The 23,010-nt window shown below is 47.6% G+C and overlaps 1 protein-coding gene across 1 annotated transcript in view; it reads left to right on the top strand.

The window, feature by feature from the left end:
* LOC138666587 (uncharacterized) overlaps window positions 1–23,010 on the top strand; it is a 173,551-nt gene that overhangs the window by 19,371 nt on the left and 131,170 nt on the right. Inside the window, exon 8 of the mRNA XM_069754788.1 lies at window positions 15,154–15,241. Coding sequence (XP_069610889.1) covers window positions 15,154–15,241 — 88 coding nt within the window. The remainder of the gene's footprint in view (window positions 1–15,153; window positions 15,242–23,010) is intronic.

The following is a 23,010-nucleotide window of genomic DNA, read 5'->3' as shown; positions in this document are numbered from 1 at the left end:
AAGTTTCAAAATTGAAATATTTTTTTTTACATTTTTGTAAAATTTCTGATTTTTTAAAATAAATAAACACAAAACAGATCAAGCTAAATTTACCATTATCATAAATTATACTGTCCCACATAGAAAAAGAACAAATGGCACCACGTGTCTGGCCAAATCAAGTGATATAGAGTTAGATTATTATTATTATTATTATTATTATACATTTTTATAGCGCCATTTATTCCATGGCGCTTTACATGTGAATACGGGGCAAATATAGACAAATACATTAAACATGAGCAGATAACAAGGCACACGAGCCGCGAGGGCTCACAGTCTGCAGGGGTATGGGTGAGGATACACTAGGAGAGGGAAGAGCTGGCTGTGTGGCTGTTCAGTAGGTTGAGGATCACTGCAGGCTGTAGGCTTGTCGGAAGAGATGAGTCTTCAGGTTCTTTTTGAAGGTTTCTATGGTAGGCGCGAGTCTCATGTGTTGGGGTAGAGAGTTCCAGAGTATGGGGGAAGCACGGGAGAAGTCTTGGATGCGGTTATGGGAAGAAGAGATGAGAGGGGAGTAGAGAAGGAGGTCTTGGGAGGATCGGAGGTCGCGTGTAGGTAGGTACCGGGAGACCATGTCACAGATGTATGGAGGAGACAGGTTGTGGATGGCTTTGTATGTCAGTGTGAGGGTTTTGAACTGGAGTCTCTGGGCGATAGGAAGCCAGTGAAGGGCTTGACACAGGGGAGAGGCTGGGGAATAGCGGGGGGACAGGTGGATTAGTCGGGCAGCAGAGTGTAGGATGGATTGGAGCGGTGCCAGAGTGCTAGAGGGGAGACCAGAGAGTAGGAGGTTGCAGTAGTCGAGGCGGGAGATGATAAGGGCATGCATTAGCGTTTTTGCAGTGTTGCGGTCAAGGAAAGCACGGATCCGGGAAATATTTTTGAGTTTGAGACGACAGGAGGAGGCAAGGGCTTGGATATGTGGCTTCAAAGAGAGGGCAGAGTCGAGGATCACCCCGAGGCACCGGGCGTGTGGGACTGGGGATAGTGAGCAGCCATTGACATTGATGGATAGGTCTGGTGGAGGGGTAGAGTGAGATGGGGGAAAGATGATGAATTCTGTTTTGTCCATGTTCAGTTGTAGAAAGCGAGCAGAAAAGAAGGCTGAAATGGCAGACAGACAGTGCGGGATTTTGGTAAGCAAGGAGGAGAGGTCAGGTCCGGAGAGGTAGATCTGCGTGTCGTCAGCGTAGAGATGGTACTGCATACCATGGGATTCTATGAGCTGTCCCAGGCCGAAAGTGTAGATGGAGAAGAGTAGGGGTCCTAGAACAGAGCCTTGAGGAACACCGACTGACAAGGGGCGAAGTGAGGAGGTGGTGTGGGGGAGGGAGACACTGAATGTTCGGTCTGTCAGATATGACGAGATCCAGGAAAGGGCCAAGTCTGTGATGCCAAGGGATGAGAGGATTTGTAGCAAAAGGGAGTGGTCTACAGTGTCAAAGGCAGAAGACAAGTCCAGGAGAAGGAGGACAGAGTAGTGTCGCTTGCTCCAAATTGACCTTTAAAAATGGTTATTTTCCGCTGCTGGGAACCTGGTGCTCTGCATCATTTAACAATAAATATGTCAAAGCAATTTAGAAAAGAAGATGCGGCACTCCCAAGGTGGTCTTGGACCCGTAGAAGCGCTATACGCGCAAAACGGCCAGCGTCCACTTCTCTCTCCCCACACCCTCACGCACACTTGCCGCCTTCCAGTAAAATGTCTGTAACCGTTGGATGGTGAATTAAAAAACATTTTCTTCACTGCAAATGGGTGAGTGCCGCATCTTCTTTTCAAAATTTCTTTGACATAAATTATAATGTGCCACAGAAAAAACAACCTCAAAATTACTGGGATTTGTTGAAGCGTTCCAGAGTTATTATTACATAAAGTGACACTGGTCAGATATAAAAAAAATTGTCTCAGTCACTAAGGGGTTAAGGTAATCACCACACGTCTAGACGTGTAAATACATTCCTTATAGGGCCTAGTTTCCAAAATGTGTTTTTTCCCTCTCCAAACATAACGTGACACCCGTGCACAATTCCATCAAAGTCTACGTTCTAAAACGTCACTCCTTCCTTTCTGAACCCTGCCGTGTGCCCAAACAGTAGTTTCATCCTACATATTGGGTATCAGCATACTCAGGAGAAATTTCACAACAATTTGTATGGTACAATTTCTCCAAGTACCCTTGTGAAAATAAAAAATTGTAGGTAAAATAAAATTTTGGTGCAAATATGTGATTTTTTTTATTTTTGGAGCTCAAAGTTATAAACTTCTGTGAAGATTCTGGGTGTTCAAGGTACTCACCACACATCTAGATATACTCCTTGAGGGGTCTAGTTTCTAAAATGGGGGATTTCCACTGCTAAGATACATCAGGTTCTCGCCAAACGGGATTTGGCATTCGCTAATGAGTTCAGCAAATTTTGCATTCAAAAAGTCAAATGTTTTTCCCCACATGTGGGGTATTGGCATACTCAGGAGAAATTGCACAAAAAATTGTAATTGCGCAATTTCTCCTGTTACCCTTGTGAAAATAAAAAAAGTGGGGTAAAAGAACATTTTTAGTTTCAAAGATTTTTATTTATTTAAACAATTTAAAAGGGTGTAGGGTAGAGAAATAAAAGGGGGGATGAAGGGAGTAACATAGTATTTAAGGTTGAAGGAAGACTTTAAGTCCATCTAGCTCAACCCATAGCCTAACCTAACATGTTGATCCAGAGGAAGGCAAAAAAAAAAAACTTGTGGCAAAGCGTAAGCTCCACATTGGGGAAAAAAAATTCCTTCCCGACTCCACATACGGCAATCAGAATAGTTCCCTGGATCAACGCCCTATCAAGGAATCTAGTATATATACCCTGTAACATTATACTTTTCAAGAAAGGCATCCAGTCCCCTCTTAAATTTAAGTAATGAATCACTCATTACAACATCATACGGCAGAGAGTTCCATAGTCTCACTGCTCTTACAGTAAAGAATCCGCGTCTGTTATTATGCTTAAACCTTCTTTCCTCCAAACGTAGAGGATGCCCCCTTGTCCCTGTCTCAGGTCTATGATTAAAAAGATCATCAGAAAGGTCTTTGTACTGTCCCCTCATATATTTATACATTAAAATAAGATCACCCCTTAGCCTTCGTTTTCCCAAACTAAATAGCCCCAAGTGTAATAACCTATCTTGGTATTGCAGACCCCCCAGTCCTCTAATACAGAGGTCCCCAACCTTTTTTGCACCAGGGACCGGCTTTAAGCAAGACCAGTTTTCCATGGCCCGGTGGGGTGGGGGTGGGGCAGGGGTGGGGCTCTGGTCATATGGGGGTGGGGTTATGGAGGGGTGGAGCTTAGTGCATACTTATCATGTAATTATGACATTTATAATGAGAATGTGATTCACACATTCACACACACACATTCTCACACACATTCACACACACACACATTCTCACACACACATTCACACACACATTCACACACACACATTCACACACACACATACTCACACACACACACACACACATTCACACACACATTCACACACACACTCTCACACACACACATTCACATTCTCACACACACACACATTCACACACACACATTCTCACACACACACATTCACACACACACACATTCACACACACACATTCTCACACACACACACATTCTCGCACACATTCTCACACACACATTCACACACCCCTCTCACCTCTCCTCGCACTCTACCACAGCATCTCATTGCCTTCCTCTGACACAGCCGGCCGCTGAATGATGACGTCATCCAGCGGCGCGTCTGTGTGAGAGGAAGCAGGAAGACAGATCGCTGGGCAGCGGAGCTGCGGGGATTTCTCCCTGCCCGTCGCAGCCACCCCTCCACCTCTGCACACATTGGGAGCCGGCGCTCTGCAGCTTCTCTGTGCCGGCTGTCAGCTTGACAGTCGGCACAGAGAACAGCTGATTCCCTGACCGGGGGCGGCAGAATGCAGCCGCCGGGGGAGACACTGCGGACCGCCGGACCGCCCGACTGCGCCCCTCCCTGCCGGCTGCGCCCGGGGCAAATACCCCGGCTGCTCCCCCCCCTAGATACACCACTGGGCGTGTCAGTGAGGAGAGCCTGCCGCCCCACCCCATCAGGAACACACCATGCTGCGCAGGAGGGCTGCGTCACTAAGACCCGCCTGACGCCCCGCCCCGTCCTGCATAATGTTCTCTGCCGGGAGCTGCGAGCTGTCACAGAGCGTGCTCTGACCAGGCGCAGGGCCGCGAAGCTAGCTGTCAGTGGCGCCGCGGACCGGCTGAAAAACCTCAACGGCCCGGTCCTGGTCCGCGGACCGGCGGTTGGGGACCTCTGCTCTAATAGCCTTGGTCGCTCTTCTCTGCACCCGCTCTAGTTCAGCTATGTCTTTTCTATACACCGGATACCAGAACTGTACACAGTATTCTAAGTGTGGTCGAACTAGTGACTTGTATAGAGGTAAAATGATGTTCTCCTCATGAGCATCTATGCCTCTTTTAATGCATCCCATTATTTTATTGGAATTTGCAGCAGCTACCTGATACTGGCCACTAAATGTGAGTTTGTCATCCACCCATACACCCAGGTCTTTTTCATTGACGGTTTTGCCCAGAGTTTTAGAATTAAGCACATAATTATACATCTTATTTCTTCTGCCCAAGTGCATGACCTTACAGTGGTTAGCACTGCAGCCTTGCAGCGCTGGAGTCCTGGGTTCAAACCCCACCAAGGACAACATCTGCAAAGAGTTTGTATGTTCTCTCCGTGTTTGCATGGGTTTCCCCCGGGTACTCCGGTTTCCTCCCACATTCCAAAGACATACAGCTAGGGAATTTAGATTGTGAGCCAGTCGGGGACAGTGATGATAATGTGTGCAAAATGTAAAGCGCTGCGGAATATGTTAGCGCTATATAAAAATAAAGATTATTATTATTATTATTATTATTACATTTATCCCCATTAAAGCTCATTTGCCATTTATCAGCCCAAGCTTCTAGTTTATATAAATTCTCCTGTAATATAAAATTGTCCTCCTCTGTATTGATTACCCTGCAGAGTTTAGTGTCATCTGCAAATATTGAAATATGCCCCCTACAAGGTCATTAATAAATATGCTAAAAAAAAGAGGGCCCAATACTGACCCCTGTGGTACCCCACTGCTAACCGTGACCCAGTCCGAGTGTGCTCCATTAATAACCACCCTTTGTTTCCTATCCCTGAGCCAGCTCTTAACCCACTTACACATATTTTCCCCTATCCCCATTATTCTCATTTTATGTATCAACCTTTTGTGTGGCACCGTATCAAAAGCTTTTGAAAAGTCCATATACACTACGTCCACTGGGTTCCCTTGGTCCAGTCCGGAACTTACCTCTTCATAGAAATTGATCAGATTAGTCTGACATGAACGGTCCCTAGTAAACCCATGCTGATACTGGGTCATGAGGTTATTCCTCTTCAGATACTCCAGTATAGCATCCCTTAGAATGCCCTCCAGGATTTTACCCACAGTAGAGGTTAAACTTATTGTCCTATAATTTTCAAGTTCAGTTTTTGCCCTTTTTTGAATATTGGCACCACATTTGCTATACGCCAGTCCTGTGGTACAGACCCTGTTATTATGGAGTCTTTAAAGATTAAAAATAATGGTCTATCAATGACTGTACTAAATTCCTGCAGTACTCGGGGGTGTATCCCATCCGGGTCCGGAGATTTGTCAACTTTAGTGATTTTTAGACGCCGCCGTACTTCCTGCTGGAAAGTAGAGAACAACAAGGCACTCATCAAAAAATGACTTGTGGATGGTGCTCAAGTAGGGTATCCAACCCGTAATCTAAGCAAAAATAAACTTGGCACTCAAATTGATGAAAGATGAGGAAATTTCATTTATTTTGCATCCAGACAAAAAGAGAAGAAATAACTGAACGTTATCGGTCTCACATTTGACCTTCATCAGAGTATCTTGCTAAAATATACAAACAGAAATGAAAAATAATGAAATTAAACAGTGAATAAAATAAACTAAACTTAACTAAGAAGGATCATATGATTCATTTTCTCATAAATGACACAATCAGAACCATATTGAGTTACATTCTGTCATAGCGGCACAAAAAGTAGTCGCCGCAGTGGAAAACGATAAGACCTTATTAGGTCCAGACAAAATACCTAGAAGTCACGAGTATATGATACTGTTAAGGAAAGGTGTGAATAGACAGGAGTGCACATGGTATTAATATATTTCTTATAACTGTAAACTGGAAGGATAATAAGAGGAAAATAACAATAACAATATCATATACTCGTGACTTCTAGGTATTTTGTCTGGACCAAATAAGGTCTTATCATTTCCTGCTGCGGCGACAACATTTTGTGCCGCTATGACAGAATGTAACTCAATATGGTTCTGATTATGTCATTTATGAGAAAATGCATCATATGACCGTTCTTAGTTAAGTTTAGTTTATTTTATTCACTGTTTTATTTCATTATTTTTCTTTTCTGTTTGTATATTTTAGCAAGATACTCTGATGAAGGTCCAATGTGAGACCGAAAACGTTTAGTTGTTTCTTCTGTTTTTGTCTGGATGCAAAATAAATGAAATTTCCTCATCTTTCATCAATTTGAGTGCCAAATGTACTTCCTGATGGGTTAAGCAGGTGACCTTTAATGAAGAATTTTTTTTACCACTGATCATGTTGTCCGTCATGGGATTTTCTTGTGTAAATACTGTTGAAAAAATAATTTAGCATATTGGCTTTTTCCTCATCCTCATCCACCATTTATCTCTCTAATCTCCTGCTGCCTCTCTGGCGTGGCACGTGGTGCAGGCAGTATTTCAGAGAATGCCACCTTGGAGGTCCTTGCTTTCAGCTTGCAGCCTAATTCCCTGAAATCATCTTTAAGGACCTTCCACCTACCTCTATCTTTGTCATTTGTGCCAATGTGCACCATGACCGCTGGGTCCTCACCAGCTCCTCCCAGTAATCTGTCCACCCGATCAGCTATGCGTCGTACTCGAGCGCCAGGTAGGCAGCACACCGTTCGTCGATCCCTGTCTTTGTGACAGATTGCCCTATCTGTTCCCCTAATAATTGAGTCCCCCACTACCAGCACCTGTCTGGCCTGCCCTACTCTCCTATTTCCCTCCTTACTGGAGCAGTTACTCCTCCAGCTGCCTGGCTGCAGCAGTGCTACCCCTGTACTGGCACCCCCCTCATCTTCCAACTTAGCAAACTTATTGGGGTGTGCCAGATCAGGACTAGCCTCCCTGGCACTCTTCCCTCTACCTGGCCTTCTAACTTTCACCCAGCTAACTACCTCACTGTCCTGCAGTTTCTTACTACCAGCCTCCCCTACCTCTATCTCAAAGAGCTGCTGCTCAGTGAGCGGAAGACTCCTTTCCATATTGTCAATGGATCTCAGTGTTGCCAGCTGCACATTTAGATCCAGAATCTGGGTTTCCAAATACACAACGTGCTCACATCTCGCACAGCAGTATGCACCCTCGACCGGCTGCTCAAGGATTGCATACATGTGGCAAGATGTACACTGGATGGCATTATCAATAGTGGAGCATATTTCCTAATGGGGATTACACCAGACAGAAAAAAGTAAAAAGAAATATAAAGTATTACTGTCATCGGACGTGCTATTACGCCGATGGCAGAATCTCCCGCTTTGATGTGGGCTACGGCGGTGAGCCCACCTCAAAGCCAGGACATGTCAGCTGTCATTACTGCCCTAACAGTAAAGAATCCTCTTCTACAGTATGTTGGTGGAAAAACCTTTTCTCCTCCAGACGCATGGAATACCCCCTTGTGACTGTGACCTTCCTTGGTATAAGTAGAAAACAGCTGTGGAGGATATCCACTAATAAAACATAACCTTTAATATTAAACTTTAAAAAGTTGCACACCCAAAAGGACACAAACAACAAACAAAAAGTGCTCAGTGAACCAGTGCTCATGATAAAAGAATTATTGGATTGGTCTCACCCAAACTGACGGACACTCATATACTTCCGAACACCACAGCAGAGATCCGGGGTTGTGAAATAGAGGCAGGGCTGGGAATCCACTATCTACCCTGTAACCCCTGTGTAACTCCTGTCCTGACAAGGAACCTACCAGAGACTGTGGACACAGACGGTTGTCTCTATTTTGGGATACCTAGCCACTGCAGGTCCCGTGTCTTGCACGGACTTATACTTGCATTCCCTGTGCCTATTGGCACCTCCTTCTATGTGACTCCCCTGATGATTCTCCAAGACTGGAGTTGAAACGCGTAGGGAGGAAGAATCTGCATCTAAAATAAAAGGACTTTGCCTTCATACATACTTGGTGTGGCGGTCCCCTCTAGTGAGGTCCATTTGGGGCCTGTCCTTGTCAGGACAGGGGTTACACATGGGTTAAGAGTGCACTGTGGCTTGAATGCAGAGCAGAGCTGCAGCACGCATGGGTGAGTTGCTCAATGAAACACCAGTTCACCACCAATGAGTGGGCCTCCCCTCTGGAGGTGTGTGTTATGTTGCACTGCTTTGACTACTCCACCAACACGCCTAACACTAATGACGCCATCATGAGCGTTACTATACCAATTTTATGCCTGCTTGAAAAAATGATTCAGGCGTTGCCGGATGAGGTGGTGGCCCAGAAGGAAGGCAAGCAAGAGGAACATGGACCATTCACATCAATATCAGACCTGTCTTCTACACATGGCTCAGAGGTTGGGATCTTGTACCAACAGCATCCAGGTACACGACCGTCCAGCCAAGGGGCAGTTTTGGGGCATGAGGAATCATGTTCAAAGCAGGGTAGTACTCAAAGCAGCTCACAGGCACCACTGGAGCATGGCTGGGGGATACAGAGGACCCAGGCAGTACATCTCCCACAAGGACAGCTTGTCGTTACCTCTGGGCAGCCTCACACACAAGCCAATACATGCTGCTCTTACTGTGCAACGACTGCTGATTACTGGGTGGCCAACCTGCTGGAACCCCGCTATCACGACAGCGTACCATTATTGCTTCCATCACTGGAGCGGGATTGGAAAATGTGTGAATACAAGTGCACATTGGTAGAGGCCCTACTGACAGCATTCCCTCCTGACAGCTGGGGCTCAGTGGAAGAACAAGGCATGAGAGGAGGAGGAAATCGCCAATGCAGGTGCACTTTGTGCGCATCTACTCCCCCTCCAACTGGCTGTTATTTACCGCCCCCCAGGGCCAGTCACCACCTTCTTTGACCACTTCACCACCTGGCTACTTAATTTCCTTTCTGCGGACATCCCCACTATCATCATGGGTGACTTCAACATCCCCATTGACACTTCCCTCTCAGCTACCACTAAACTTCTATCTCTCACTTCCTCCTTCAGCCTCACTCAATTGTCTTCTGTAGCCACTCACAAAGATGGTCACACACTGGACCTCATCTTCACCCGCCTCTGCTCCCTATCTAACCTCTCTAACTCACCATCTCCTCTTTCTGACCACAACCTACTCATATTCTCTTCCCTCTCCACTCCTTATCTACAATCCCCACCCCACAAACTTGCACACCCTCGCAGAAATCTTAAACACCTTGATCTACACTCACTCTCTGAATCCCTCCTCCCTCTCACAGGCATAAGTTCCCTATACAATGCGGATGCCGCTGCTGCTATATATAATACCACAATAGCTGTAGCTTTGGAATCTGTTGCCCCTCTCACACATACCAAAGCTCGCAAAATCAACAGATAGCCTTGGCACACCAGCCTGACCAAAGAACTGAGGCGAGCTTCCATGGCTGCTGAGCAGAGATGGAAAAGATCCCACTCCAACGAGCACGTTATTGCATTCAAACAGTCCCTCACTACTTTCAAGACCACACTCGCCACAGCTAAACAAACCTACTTCTCATCTCTCATATCCTCCCTGTCTCACAACCCTAAACAGTTATTCAACACCTTCAATTCTCTCCTCCATCCCCCAGCACCTCTTCCCTCCCCACTCATCTCAGCTGAAGCCTTTGCCTCAATTTTAAATCAGAGTATTGATAACATCAGAGACAGTTTTGGTCAGCAACCCCCAGAGCCCTTCCTCCCAAATTCCCAACCCTCCACCTCCAAAACCATCTTCTCTACCATTACAGAAGATAAACTCTCCACTCTACTCTCAAGATCGCATCTCACCACCTGTGCACTTGACCCGATCCCATTCCACTTCATCCCAAACCTCGCCACAGTCTTCATCCCAACCCTAACCCATCTCTTCAACCTATCACTAACAACTGGTGTTTTTCCCTGAAGCTTTAAACATGCCTTAATCACACCTATCCTCAAAAAGCCCTCTCTTGACCGATCCTCTATATCTAGCTATCACCCTATATCTATATATATATACAGTGGGGCAAAAAAGTATTTAGTCAGTCAGCAATAGTGCAAGTTCCACCACTTAAAAAGATGAGAGGCGTCTGTAATTTACATCATAGGTAGACCTCAACTATGGGAGACAAACTGAGAAAAAAAATCCAGAAAATCACATTGTCTGTTTTTTTTATCATTTGTTTTGCATATTATGGTGGAAAATAAGTATTTGGTCAGAAACAATCAAGATTTCTGGCTCTCACAGACCTGTAACTTCTTCTTTAAGAGTCTCCTCTTTCCTCCACTCATTACCTGTAGTAACGGCACCTGTTTAAACTTGTTATCAGTATAAAAAGACACCTGTGCACACCCTCAAACAGTCTGACTCCAAACTCCACTATGGTGAAGACCAAAGAGCTGTCAAAGGACACCAGAAACAAAATTGTAGCCCTGCACCAGGCTGGGAAGACTGAATCTGCAATAGCCAACCAGCTTGGAGTGAAGAAATCAACAGTGGAAGCAATAATTAGAAAATGGAAGACATACAAGACCACTGATAATCTCCCTCGATCTGGGGCTCCACGGAAAATCCCACCCCGTGGGGTCAGAATGATCACAAGAACGGTGAGCAAAAATCCCAGAACCATGCGGGGGGACCTAGTGAATGAAATGCAGAGAGCTGGGACCAATGTAACAAGGCCTACCATAAGTAACACACTACGCCACCATGGACTCAGATCCTGCAGTGCCAGACGTGTCCCACTGCTTAAGCCAGTACATGTCCGGGCCCGTCTGAAGTTTGCTAGAGAGCATTTGGATGATCCAGAGGAGTTTTGGGAGAATGTCCTATGGTCTGATGAAACCAAACTGGAACTGTTTGGTAGAAACACAACTTGTCGTGTTTGGAGGAAAAAGAATACTGAGTTGCATCCATCAAACACCATACCTACTGTAAAGCATGGTGGTGGAAACATCATGCTTTGGGGCTGTTTCTCTGCAAAGGGGCCAGGACGACTGATCCGGGTACATGAAAGAATGAATGGGGCCATGTATCGTGAGATTTTGAGTGCAAACCTCCTTCCATCAGCAAGGGCATTGAAGATGAAACGTGGCTGGGTCTTTCAACATGACAATGATCCAAAGCACACCGCCAGGGCAACGAAGGAGTGGCTTCGTAAGAAGCATTTCAAGGTCCTGGAGTGGCCTAGCCAGTCTCCAGATCTCAACCCTATAGAAAACCTTTGGAGGGAGTTGAAAGTTCGTGTTGCCAAGCGAAAAGCCAAAAACATCACTGCTCTAGAGGAGATCTGCATGGAGGAATGGGCCAACATACCAACAACAGTGTGTGGCAACCTTGTGAAGACTTACAGAAAACGTTTGAGCTCTGTCATTGCCAACAAAGGATATATTACAAAGTATTGAGATGAAATTTTGTTTCTGACCAAATACTTATTTTCCACCATAATATGCAAATAAAATGTTAAAAAAACAGACAATGTGATTTTCTGGATTTTTTTTTCTCAGTTTGTTTCCCATAGTTGAGGTCTACCTATGATGTAAATTACAGACGCCTCTCATCTTTTTAAGTGGTGGAACTTGCACTATTGCTGACTGACTAAATACTTTTTTGCCCCACTGTATATATATATATATATGTGTATATATATATATCACCTATCACCTTCTCCCCTATGCCTGAAAATTACTGGAACAACACGTCCATCTTGAACTGTGTTCCCATCTCTTTTCCTGCGCCCTCTTCGACCGCTTACAATCTGGCTTCCGGTCACACCACTCCACTGAAACTGCCCTAACTAAGGTCACCAATGACCTATTAACCGCCAAGAGCAAGCAACACTACTCTGTCCTTCTCCTCCTGGACCAGTCCTCTGCCTTTGACACAGTGGACCATTCCCTATTACTACAGACCCTCTCATTCCTTGGCATCACAGACTTGGTCCTATCCTAGATCTCATCATACCTAACAGACCGGACATTCAGCGCTTCCCACTCACCACCTCCTCACCCCCCTATCTGTCGGAATCCCGCAAGGTTCAGTCCTAGGGCCCCTGCTCTTCTCTATTTACAACTTTAGCCTGGGACAGCTCATAGAATCTCACGGCTTTCAGTATCACCTCTTTGCTGATGACACACAGATCTACATCTCTGGACCAGATATCACCTCCCTACTAACCAGAATCCCTCAATGTCTGTCCGCTATTTCATCCTTCTTCTCCGCTAGATTTCTAAAACTTAACATGGACAAAACAGAATTTATCATCTTTCCCCATCTCACACGACCCCCCCAACGGACCTATCCATTATAGTAAACGGCTGCCCACTCTCCCCAGTCCCACATGCTCGCTGCCTCGGGGTAATCCATGACACTGATCTCTCCTTCACATCACATATTCAAGCCCTTTCCACTTCCTGCCGCCTTCAACTCAAAAATATTTCACGGATCCGTACATTCCTAAACCAAGAATCTGCAAAAATCCTAGTCAATGCCCTCATCATCTCTTGCCTTGACTACTGCAACCTCCTGCTCTGTGGCCTCCCCTTGAACACTCTCGCACCCCTCCAATCTATTCTAAACTCTGCTGCCTGACTAATCCACCTGTCCCCCCACTATTCCCCAGCCTCTCCCCTCTGTCAATCCCTTCACTGGCTCCCCATTGCCCGGAGACTCCAGCACAAAACTCTAACCATGATATGCAAAGCCATCCACAACCTGTCTGCTCCATACATCTGTGACCTTGTCTCCTGGTACTTACCTGCATGCAACCTCCAATCCTCACAAGATCTCCTTCTCTACTCCATTCTTATCTCCTCTTCGCACAATCACATACAAGATTTCTCTCGCGCATCACCCCTACTCTGGAACTCTCTACCACAACATATTAGACTCTCGCCTACCATCGAAACCTTCAAAAAGAACCTGCAGACCCACCTCTTCTGACAATCCTACAACCTGAAGTAATCGCTGATCGACCAAACCGCTGCACGACCAGCTCTACCCTCACCTATTGTATCTTCACCCATCCCTTGTAGATTGTGAGCCCTCGCGGGCAGGGTCCTCTCTCCTGTACAAGTTGTGACTTGTATTGTTTAAGATTATTATACTTGTTTTTATTATGTATACCCCTCCTCACATGTAAAGTGCCATGGAATAAATGGCGCTATAATAGTAAATAATAAGGCCGGCTTCACACTTGCGAGTTTTACGGACGTAAGAGCGCAGAAACTACGTCCGTAAAACTCGCAAAACATACGGCACAATTATTCTCTATGCCCCTGCTCCTATCTGCCGTATTAAACTGATCAGTATTATACGGCTTTCTACGGCCGTAGAAAATCGCAGCATGCTGCGTTTGTCACCGTATTGCGCAAATAAAACGTCAATGAAAGTCTATGGAAGCCCCAAAAATACGGATTACACATGGACCAGCAGTGTGACTTGCGAGAAATACGCAGCGGTGTTAGCGAGAAAAGCCGGTAATTCATTGCGGTGTACAGTAAAATCACACTGACAGCTTCCAGTAGAATAGGTAGAATAAATGTGTACACATAGAATAGGTATATATATATATATATATATATATATATATATATATATGTCAGTGAGACACATATATATATATATATATATTTATAAGTAGTAGAAAGAAATGCGGCACTCGCCCTTCTATGCTTGTGAAATCGTGCTGTTTTATTGGACCGACATGAAGAAGTGATTACATGTCCATGTAATACATCAGGTGCACAGGAAGGTGCGCACCCTCAAACTATTAATGCTGAGCACCTCAAACCCCGGGATTTCGTGCAGGCTGTTAAATTGGATTCACGTGCATCCAAGTCCTGATCGTGTACTCCTCTGGTGCCATTCATTCCACATACCTTTTCTCTTTTGGTCTGCAAATATATATATTTATATTTCATACAGCGTTAGATAGCATAAAAGCCGGGAATTCAATCGCCGGCTTTTGCTAACTCCTTATCAAACCTGACAGGATATGAGACATGGTTTACATACAGTAAACCATTTCATATCCTTTATATTTTACATATTCCTCACTAATAATAATAGTAGTGTGTGTTTGCAAAATTTGGGAGCTCTAGGTGTTAAAAATAAGGGTTAAATCACGGAAAAAAATGGCGTGGGCTCCCGCGCAATTTTCTTCGCCAGAGTGGGAAAGCCAGTGACTGAGGGCAGATATTAATAGCCTAGAGAGGGTCCATGGTTATTGCCCCCCCTCCCCGGCTAAAAACATCTACTTCCATTCCCCCCCCAGAAGAGGCACATCTGTAAGTTGCGCCTATTCTGGCACTAAGCCACTCTCTTCCCTCTCCTGACTAGCAGTGGGATATGGGGAAATAAGGGGTTAATGTCACCTTGCTATTGTAAGGTGACATTAAGCCTGGTTAATAATGGAGAGGCGTCAATAGACATTTATCTATTCTAACCTGTCAGTGTGATTTTACTGTACACCACACTGAATTACCGACTTTTCTATAGAACACTGGTGCATATTTCTCGTAAGTCACATGCATGGTCCATGTGTATTTTACTCGCCCCATAGACTTTCATTGGCGGATTTTTTCCGCAATACATTGACAAACGCAGCATGCTGCGATTTTCTCAGCCCGTAAAATACAGCTGAGAAATATATGGCTGATGCGAGCTGCCCCATAGAGAATCATTGGTCCGTGTGCAATGCATTGCGCCTCTCATACGTATTTCTCTCTTGTGACCCCGGCCTTAGATGTGCTCAATTTAACTTCTGGGTCTCCAAATTAGACACATGGCCTGAGCTTGCCCTTTACGACTTGGAGGTGCTGGCCTCTCCTGTGGTAAGTGTACTGTCGGAACGTGTGTTTAGCACACAAGGGATTGTGATCACAGACAGGTGCATCTGCCTGTCCACAGCCATCGTGGGCAAGCTCACATTCATTAAAGTGAACCAGACGTGCACTCCACAGGACTTGTCAGTACCTTTGGCTGACTAGACAACTATACCAGCCACACCCAGCCATTATTATACTCTTATTTGTTGTTTGTTTTATTTTGGGGCCTCTTACTCCTGCTCTTACCCCCATTTTGCTTATTCATACCTTTAGCCTTTAGTGCAACCATTTTACAGCACAAAAGTTTGGGTTCCATTTGGCTTCTATGGGGTTCGGAGTCAATTTTGGGTACCCCAAATGAACTTTGGACTACAGTTCAACCAAGCTTGAACATCCACGGGTTTGCTCCTTCCTAGTCGTACACACAAATGGCTTCAGGCCATACACGGTATACACACACGGCTCTGCTCCGTACACCTCGTACACAGGTGGCTCCGCTCCATACACACACGGCTACTCTAAACTCCGTACACCTCGTACACACACGGCTCTGCTCCGTACACCTCATACACACACGGCTCTGCTCCGTACACCTCATACACACACGGCTCTGCTCCGTACACCTCATACACACACGGCTCTGCTCCGTACACCTCGTACACACACGGCTCTGCTCCGTACACCTCGTACACACACGGCTCTGCTCCGTACACCTCATACACACACGGCTCTGCTCCGTACACCTCATACACACACGGCTCCGCTCCGTACACCTCATACACACACGGCTCCGCTCCGTACACCTCATACACACACGGCTCCGCTCCGTACACCTCATACACACACGGCTCCGCTCCGTACACCTCATACACACACGGCTCCGCTCCGTACACCTCATACACACACGGCTCCGCTCCGTACACCTCATACACACACGGCTCTGCTCCGTACACCTCATACACACATGGCTCTGCTCCGTACACCTCATACACACGGCTCAGCTCCGTACACCTCATACACACACGGCTCTGCTCCGTACACCTCATACACACATGGCTCTGCTCCGTACACCTCATACACACATGGCTCTGCTCCGTACACCTCATACACACACGGCTCTGCTCCGTACACCTCATACACACACGGCTCTGCTCCGTACACCTCATACACACACGGCTCCGCTCCGTACACCTCGTACACACGGCCCCGCTCTGTACACCTCGTACACACACGGCTCCGCTCTGTACACCTCGTACACACACGCCTCTGCTCCGTACACCTCGTACACAGAGTTACGCTAAACTCCGTACAAGTCTTACACACACGGCTATGCTAAACTCTATACACCTTATACGCAAACGGCTCTGCTCCGTACACCGCAAACGCATGTGTCTCTGCTCCGTACACCTCGCATGCATGTGGCTCTGCTCCGTACACCTCGTACACGCATGCAGCTCTGTTTCGTACACTGCATACGCATGCGGCTCTGCTCCATACACCTCGCATGCATGTGGCTCTGCTCCGTACACCTCGTACACGCATGCAGCTCTGCTTCGTACACTGCATACGCATGCGGCTCTGCTCCATACACCTCGCATGCATGTGGCTCTGCTCCGTACACCTCATACACGCACGCAGCTCTGCTCCATACACCTCATACGCTTGCGGCTCAGCTACGTAGACCTTGTAGACACGCGGCTCCACGTCGTACACTCGCCGCTCCGTACACATCGTACACACACGGCTCCGCTCCGTACTCCTTGTACACACACGGCTTCGCTCCGTACTCCTTGTACACACGCGGCTCCGCTCCGTACACATCATACAAACACGGCTCGTCTCCGTACACATGCGGCTCCGCTCCGTACACCTTGTACACACGGCTCTGCTCCGTACACCTCGTACACACACAGGTACACTCCGTACACACACGGCTCTGCTACATCCACACTGTAAACCCTCCTGACCCCACACATAAACTTCCCCTCATCCAGCACCATGACAACCAGCACAGCAGAGTCCTGCATACACTGAGGCCCCTGATCATGTGACCCCTGACTCCTCCCCTCCTGTGACCTCATCACAGGTCCTGTGCGCACAGAGCAGCCATATATGTGGTGTGCTGCTCTGCAGGTGGAGGTAGGTGCTGGAGATTCCCCATTACTGGGGGGAGGGGGCAGTAACCCCTTCAGCTATGAATTTATTTTTTGTGCTTTTCTGTTGCTTTCTAAGAAATACAGGATTTGTGTTCCTTTTCCTCTGATAGATACATACAACCCAACTATGAAAGTGCAAACATGGAAACATATTTTGCTCACACGCTACAGTGCCATTTTATTGGACCCCACACAGTATAATGTTCCCACAGTATAATGTTCCCACAGTACTGCCATCCCCACACACACAGTATAATGTTCCCACAGTACCGCCATCCCCACACACACAGTATAATGTTCCCACAGTACTGCCATCCCCCCACACACAGTATAATGTTCCCACAGTACCGCCATCCCCACACACACAGTATAATGTTCCCACAGTACCGCCATCCCCCCACACACAGTATAATGTTCCCACAGTACCGCCATCCCCACACACACAGTATAATGTTCCCACAGTACCGCCATCCCCCCACACACAGTATAATGTTCCCACAGTACCGCCATCCCCCCACACACAGTATAATGTTCCCACAGTACTGCCATCCCCCCACACACAGTATAATGTTCCCACAGTACTGCCCAGGGGCGTAACTATAGCGGTCGCAATTGCGATGGGGCCCGGACTTCCTAAGGGCCCGGACCCGCCCTTCCGTCCTTCCGTCCATGGACAATAGCGAAGGAGAATGAATGACTCACCGACCAAACCATTTGTGAGTGACCCGCAGCAGGGAGCCGTCACCGCAGGTCCTCCAATTACATGGGGGAAGATGGATGGAGTCAATGCAGTCACATGATCCAACCATGTGACCTGGAGAGGCGTGTCCACACAGGTCCTTCAGTGAGTCGCACCAAAGGAAAGGAGTCAGGACTGGCCCCCTGCCTGCTGCTCTCCCTGCTCCTCAGCCTCATCTCCCCTGTAAGTGGCAGCCGCTGCAGAACTTCATTACAATCGGAAAAGTTCCTGTTCTCATCAGCTCTGCTGTGCCGGCAGATATGGAGCCGAGCTGAGATTGTCTCCATGTTTGGGAGTGAGTCGGTCAGATGTAGCAGTGCTGAGGGGCTCGGTGTTTGCAGGGAGTTGTCATGGTGTAGAGAGTGGTCAGCAGCAGTGTAAGATGTAGCAGTGCCATGTTTGTTATTTGTAGCAGGGCTGCAGTGTTTTATCCACACGTGTCCGGATGACTTTGTCCAGATGTAGCTGAGTTTGTGGAGATGTAGCAGAGCTAAAATAGTTCTGTGTTTTCTTAGACGTGGCACAGCAGAGCCTGACTTATGCAGAGAAATGTAGCAGAGCTGAGTGTGTATGATGTAGCGGATCAGCAGAGCTGAGGTTTATTCGCAGACGCAGAATAGCAGAGCTGTGAGATGATAAAGCACACAGCCGGCTCTGCTACATGTCCCATATTCCCTGCTGCAGAGGCCTCCAGGGCTGGCGGCTGCTACAGATCTCCTGCGGCTGTGGAACTACAAAGCTCAGCTCCATGCTGGCAATCCTCTCCTCTGTAGGGAGCAGGGACCTCTGGAGTCGGTGGATTTCCTTCCTCCATCACTGCCCTCTGAGTGCAGAGTCCCGGGAATTCCCAGGTTCATCCTTATTGTTGGTGCCGCTCATGTAAAGTGTTGGCTTCAGCCTGGCACCTGCCATGTTCTGGAGCTGGTGGAGGTTCCTGCCTCCCTCTGGTGCTGACAGAGTTAATACCCCGTATTCCTGGTGCTGCCACTATATGTGCTGGCATTACAGCCTGGCACCTTCCCTTCACCTTCCCTGGCACCTTCCCTGGGACCTTCCCTGCACCTTCCCTGCTTCTTCCCTGCACCCTCCCTGGCACCTTCCCTGTGACCTTCCCTGGCACGTTCCCTGCTTCTTCCCTTCACCTTCCCTGGCACCTTCCCTGGGACCTTCCCTGCTTCTTCCCTGGCACCTTCCCTGCTTCTTCCCTGGGACCTTCCCTGTTCCTTCCCTGGCACTACCTGCTCCTTCCCTGGCACCTTCCCTGCTCCTTCCCTGGCACCTTCCCTGCTCCTTCCCTGGCACCTTCCCTGCACCTTCCCTGGGACCTTCTCTGGACCTTCCCTGCTCCTTCCCTGGCACTACCTGCTCCTTCCCTGGCACCTTCCCTGCTCCTTCCCTGGCACCTTCCCTGCACCTTCCCTGGGACCTTCCCTGGCACCTTCCCTGCTCCTTCCCTGGCACCTTCCCTGCTCCTTCCCTGCTCCTTCCCTGGCACCTTCCCTGGGACCTTCCCTGGACCTTCCCTGCTCCTTCCCTGGACCTACCCTGCTTCTTCCCTGCACCTTCCCTGGACCTTCCCTCCGGACCTGCGCTAGGATCGGGAGAGGTGAGGATTTTACTTTTTTTTTTTTCTTTATCTCTGACTCTGTCTGGGGGCAATGCTGGAGACCATGGGGCAGATTGCTGGACACACTGGGGCAATACTGGAGACCATGGGGCAGAATGCTGGACACACTGGGGCAATACCTTTGACCATGGGGCAGATTGCTGGACACTGGGGCAATACTGGAGACCCTGGGGCAGATTTCTGGACACACTGGGGCAGATTTCTGGACATACTGGGGCAATGCTGGAGACCCTGGGGCAGACTTCTGGACACACTGGGGCAATGCTGGACACTGGGGCAGATTTTTGGACACATTGAGGCAATGCTGGAGACCCTGGGGCAGATTTCTGGACACACTGGGGCAATGCTGGACACTGGGGCAGATTGCTGGACACACTGGGGGTAATATGCTGGACACACTGGGGCAATGCTGGACACTGGGGGTAATATGCTGGGGACACTGGGGGTAATATGCTGGACACACTGGGGGTAATATGCTGGATACACTGGGGCAATGCTGGACACTGGGGGTAATATGCTGGACACACTGGGGGTAATATGCTGGACACACTGGGGCAGACTGCTGGACACACTGGGGCAATGCTGGACACTGGGGGTAATATGCTGGACACACTGGGGCAATGCTGGACACTGGGGGTAATATCCTGGACACACTGGGGGTAATATGCTGGACACACTGGGGCAGACTGCTGGACACACTGGGGCAATGCTGAACACTGGGGCAGATTGCTGGACACACTGGGGGCAGTGCTGGACATACTGGGGCAGATTGCTGGACACACTGGGGGTAATATGCTGGACACACTGGGGCAGATTGCTGGACACACTGGGGGCAGGACTTGAGGCATGGGCAGAATGTAGATACGGGGCATGATTGGAGACACGGGGCAGGATTGGATCATGGGGCAGGATGGATACGATGGAGACATATGGGGCAGGATGTGGAGATCATATGGGGTAGAATGGATACTCATGAGGGCAGGATGCGAGAACATATGGCTGGAGCCAGGAATGAGACACACGGGGCCAGGGTGGGGAATATTATTACCATAGGGGCTAATTAAGGGATATTATTACTGCAGTGATGTATTTATTTTATTTTTTGAGTATACTGTTTTAAATGGGGGGGCGGTCCTGTTACTATGCAGAATGACACTATATCGCCTTTTTTTCTTCATGTGATGTAATGTAGAAGTTGTGAAAAGTTAAGTAATGTGTTCTGCAAGCGGAGCTCGAGATAACTGTGTTATTTCCTGCAGAAACGAGTCCTGGCTGGAAGGAATGATGGCGGTCTATGCTGGATGAAAGATGAAGGACTTCACCTAGAGACGTCACTGGTGAGTCAGTGTTACCTATACACTGACACTATACACTGTATACTATATACAGAGGTCCTGTGTACAATGTCACCAGTGATCACTGTATTATCTATACATTATATACAGAGCTCCTGTGTATAATACCACCAGTGATCTCTGTATTACCTCTACACAGACACTGCATACTAAGTACAGATCTCCTGTGAATACTGGCACTTATGGTGATAGTATTGTGTTGTTTTTTTTTATTACTGATCAGTATTGTAGTATTCAGTCACTATGTGGTGGTAATATGTGGTCTGGAAATGGTGTTGTGGTATTTGTCCCTTGTATGTAGTATTATTCGGTCACTATGTGGTCTGGTCATGGTGTGGTGGTATTACGTCACAGGTTTGGCATGTGGGGGTGACACCATTAGGCCCAGTTTAAGTTCTACAAAACAGGAAAACCATTTTTGGTAACCTTTGTGTGTATTGAGCCGGGGGGGGCGCCAAACTCGGGAACAGCCCCGGGCGGCAAAAGCTCTAGCTACGCCTCTGAACAGCACACAGATTTCAAACGCCGGGAGTGCGCTTGGAATTAGAGCGAGGGAGGACATATTACTGTAGGGACATGTTAGTTATAAAATCATTTTTCTCAGCGAGTACAGGGCAGTATTAGGTCAGACTATACAACATTGCAACACAACTATAGTGTGCGAAATGAATAGGGAAAATGTGAATTTCGGTGGGAAATATTTTGGCGCGGGGGGCCCCATTTGAAAGTTCGCATCGGGGCCCCTCACTTTGTAGTTACGCCACTGGTAGTGCCATCCCCCACACAGTATAATGTTCCCACAGTACCGCCATTCCCCACACACACAGTATAATGTTACCACAGTACCGCCATTCCCCACACACACAGTATAATGTTCCCACAGTACCGCCATTCCCCACACACACAGTATAATGTTCCCACAGTACCACCATCCCCCACACACAGTATAATGTTCCCACAGTACCGCCATCCCCCACACACAGTATAATGTTCCCACAGTACCGCCATCCCCACACACACAGTATAATGTTCCCACAGTACCGCCATCCCCACACACACAGTATAATGTTCCCACAGTACCGCCATCCCCACACACAGTATAATGTTCCCACAGTACCGCCATCCCCCACACACAGTATAATGTTCCCACAGTACCGCCATCCCCCCACACACAGTATAATGTTCCCACAGTACCGCCATCCCCCCACACACAGTATAATGTTCCCACAGTACCACCATCCCCCACACACAGTATAATGTTCCCACAGTACCACCATCCCCCACACACAGTATAATGTTCCCACAGTACCACCATCCCCACATACAGTATAATGTTTCCACAGTACCGCCATCCCCCCCCCCCCAGTATAATGTTCCCACAGTACTGCCATCCCCCCACACACAGTATAATGTTCCAACAGTACTGCCATCCCCCACACAGTATAATGTTCCCACAGTACCGCCATTGCCCACACACACAGTATAATGTTCCCACAGTACCACCATCCCCCACACACAGTATAATGTTCCCACAGTACCGCCATCCCCCACACACAGTATAATGTCCCCACAGTACCGCCATCCCCCCACACATAGTATAATGCTCCCACTGTACCACCATCCCCATCACATAGTATAATATTCCCATATTACTGTCATCTCCTCACAGATAATTTTTCCACAGTGCCACCATCCCTCCACACACGGTATGATACTACATGGTCTCCTATAGTCTGTTACCACCTACTCCACTGGCTAATAAATATTCGCTTTGCCCCATTTTTATGTCTGTACAGTTGAATCTGGGACATATGAGAAAATAATCACCACACAATGGTTGTATAGTATAAAGTCGTTGTGGACGTGATTTCTCCTACATTGTGCAGAGAGATTGTATA

Source organism: Ranitomeya imitator, chromosome 2, assembly GCF_032444005.1.
Source record: "Ranitomeya imitator isolate aRanImi1 chromosome 2, aRanImi1.pri, whole genome shotgun sequence".
In the NCBI taxonomy this organism is placed as follows: domain Eukaryota; kingdom Metazoa; phylum Chordata; class Amphibia; order Anura; family Dendrobatidae; genus Ranitomeya; species Ranitomeya imitator.
This window is presented reverse-complemented; position numbering and strand designations above follow the sequence as displayed.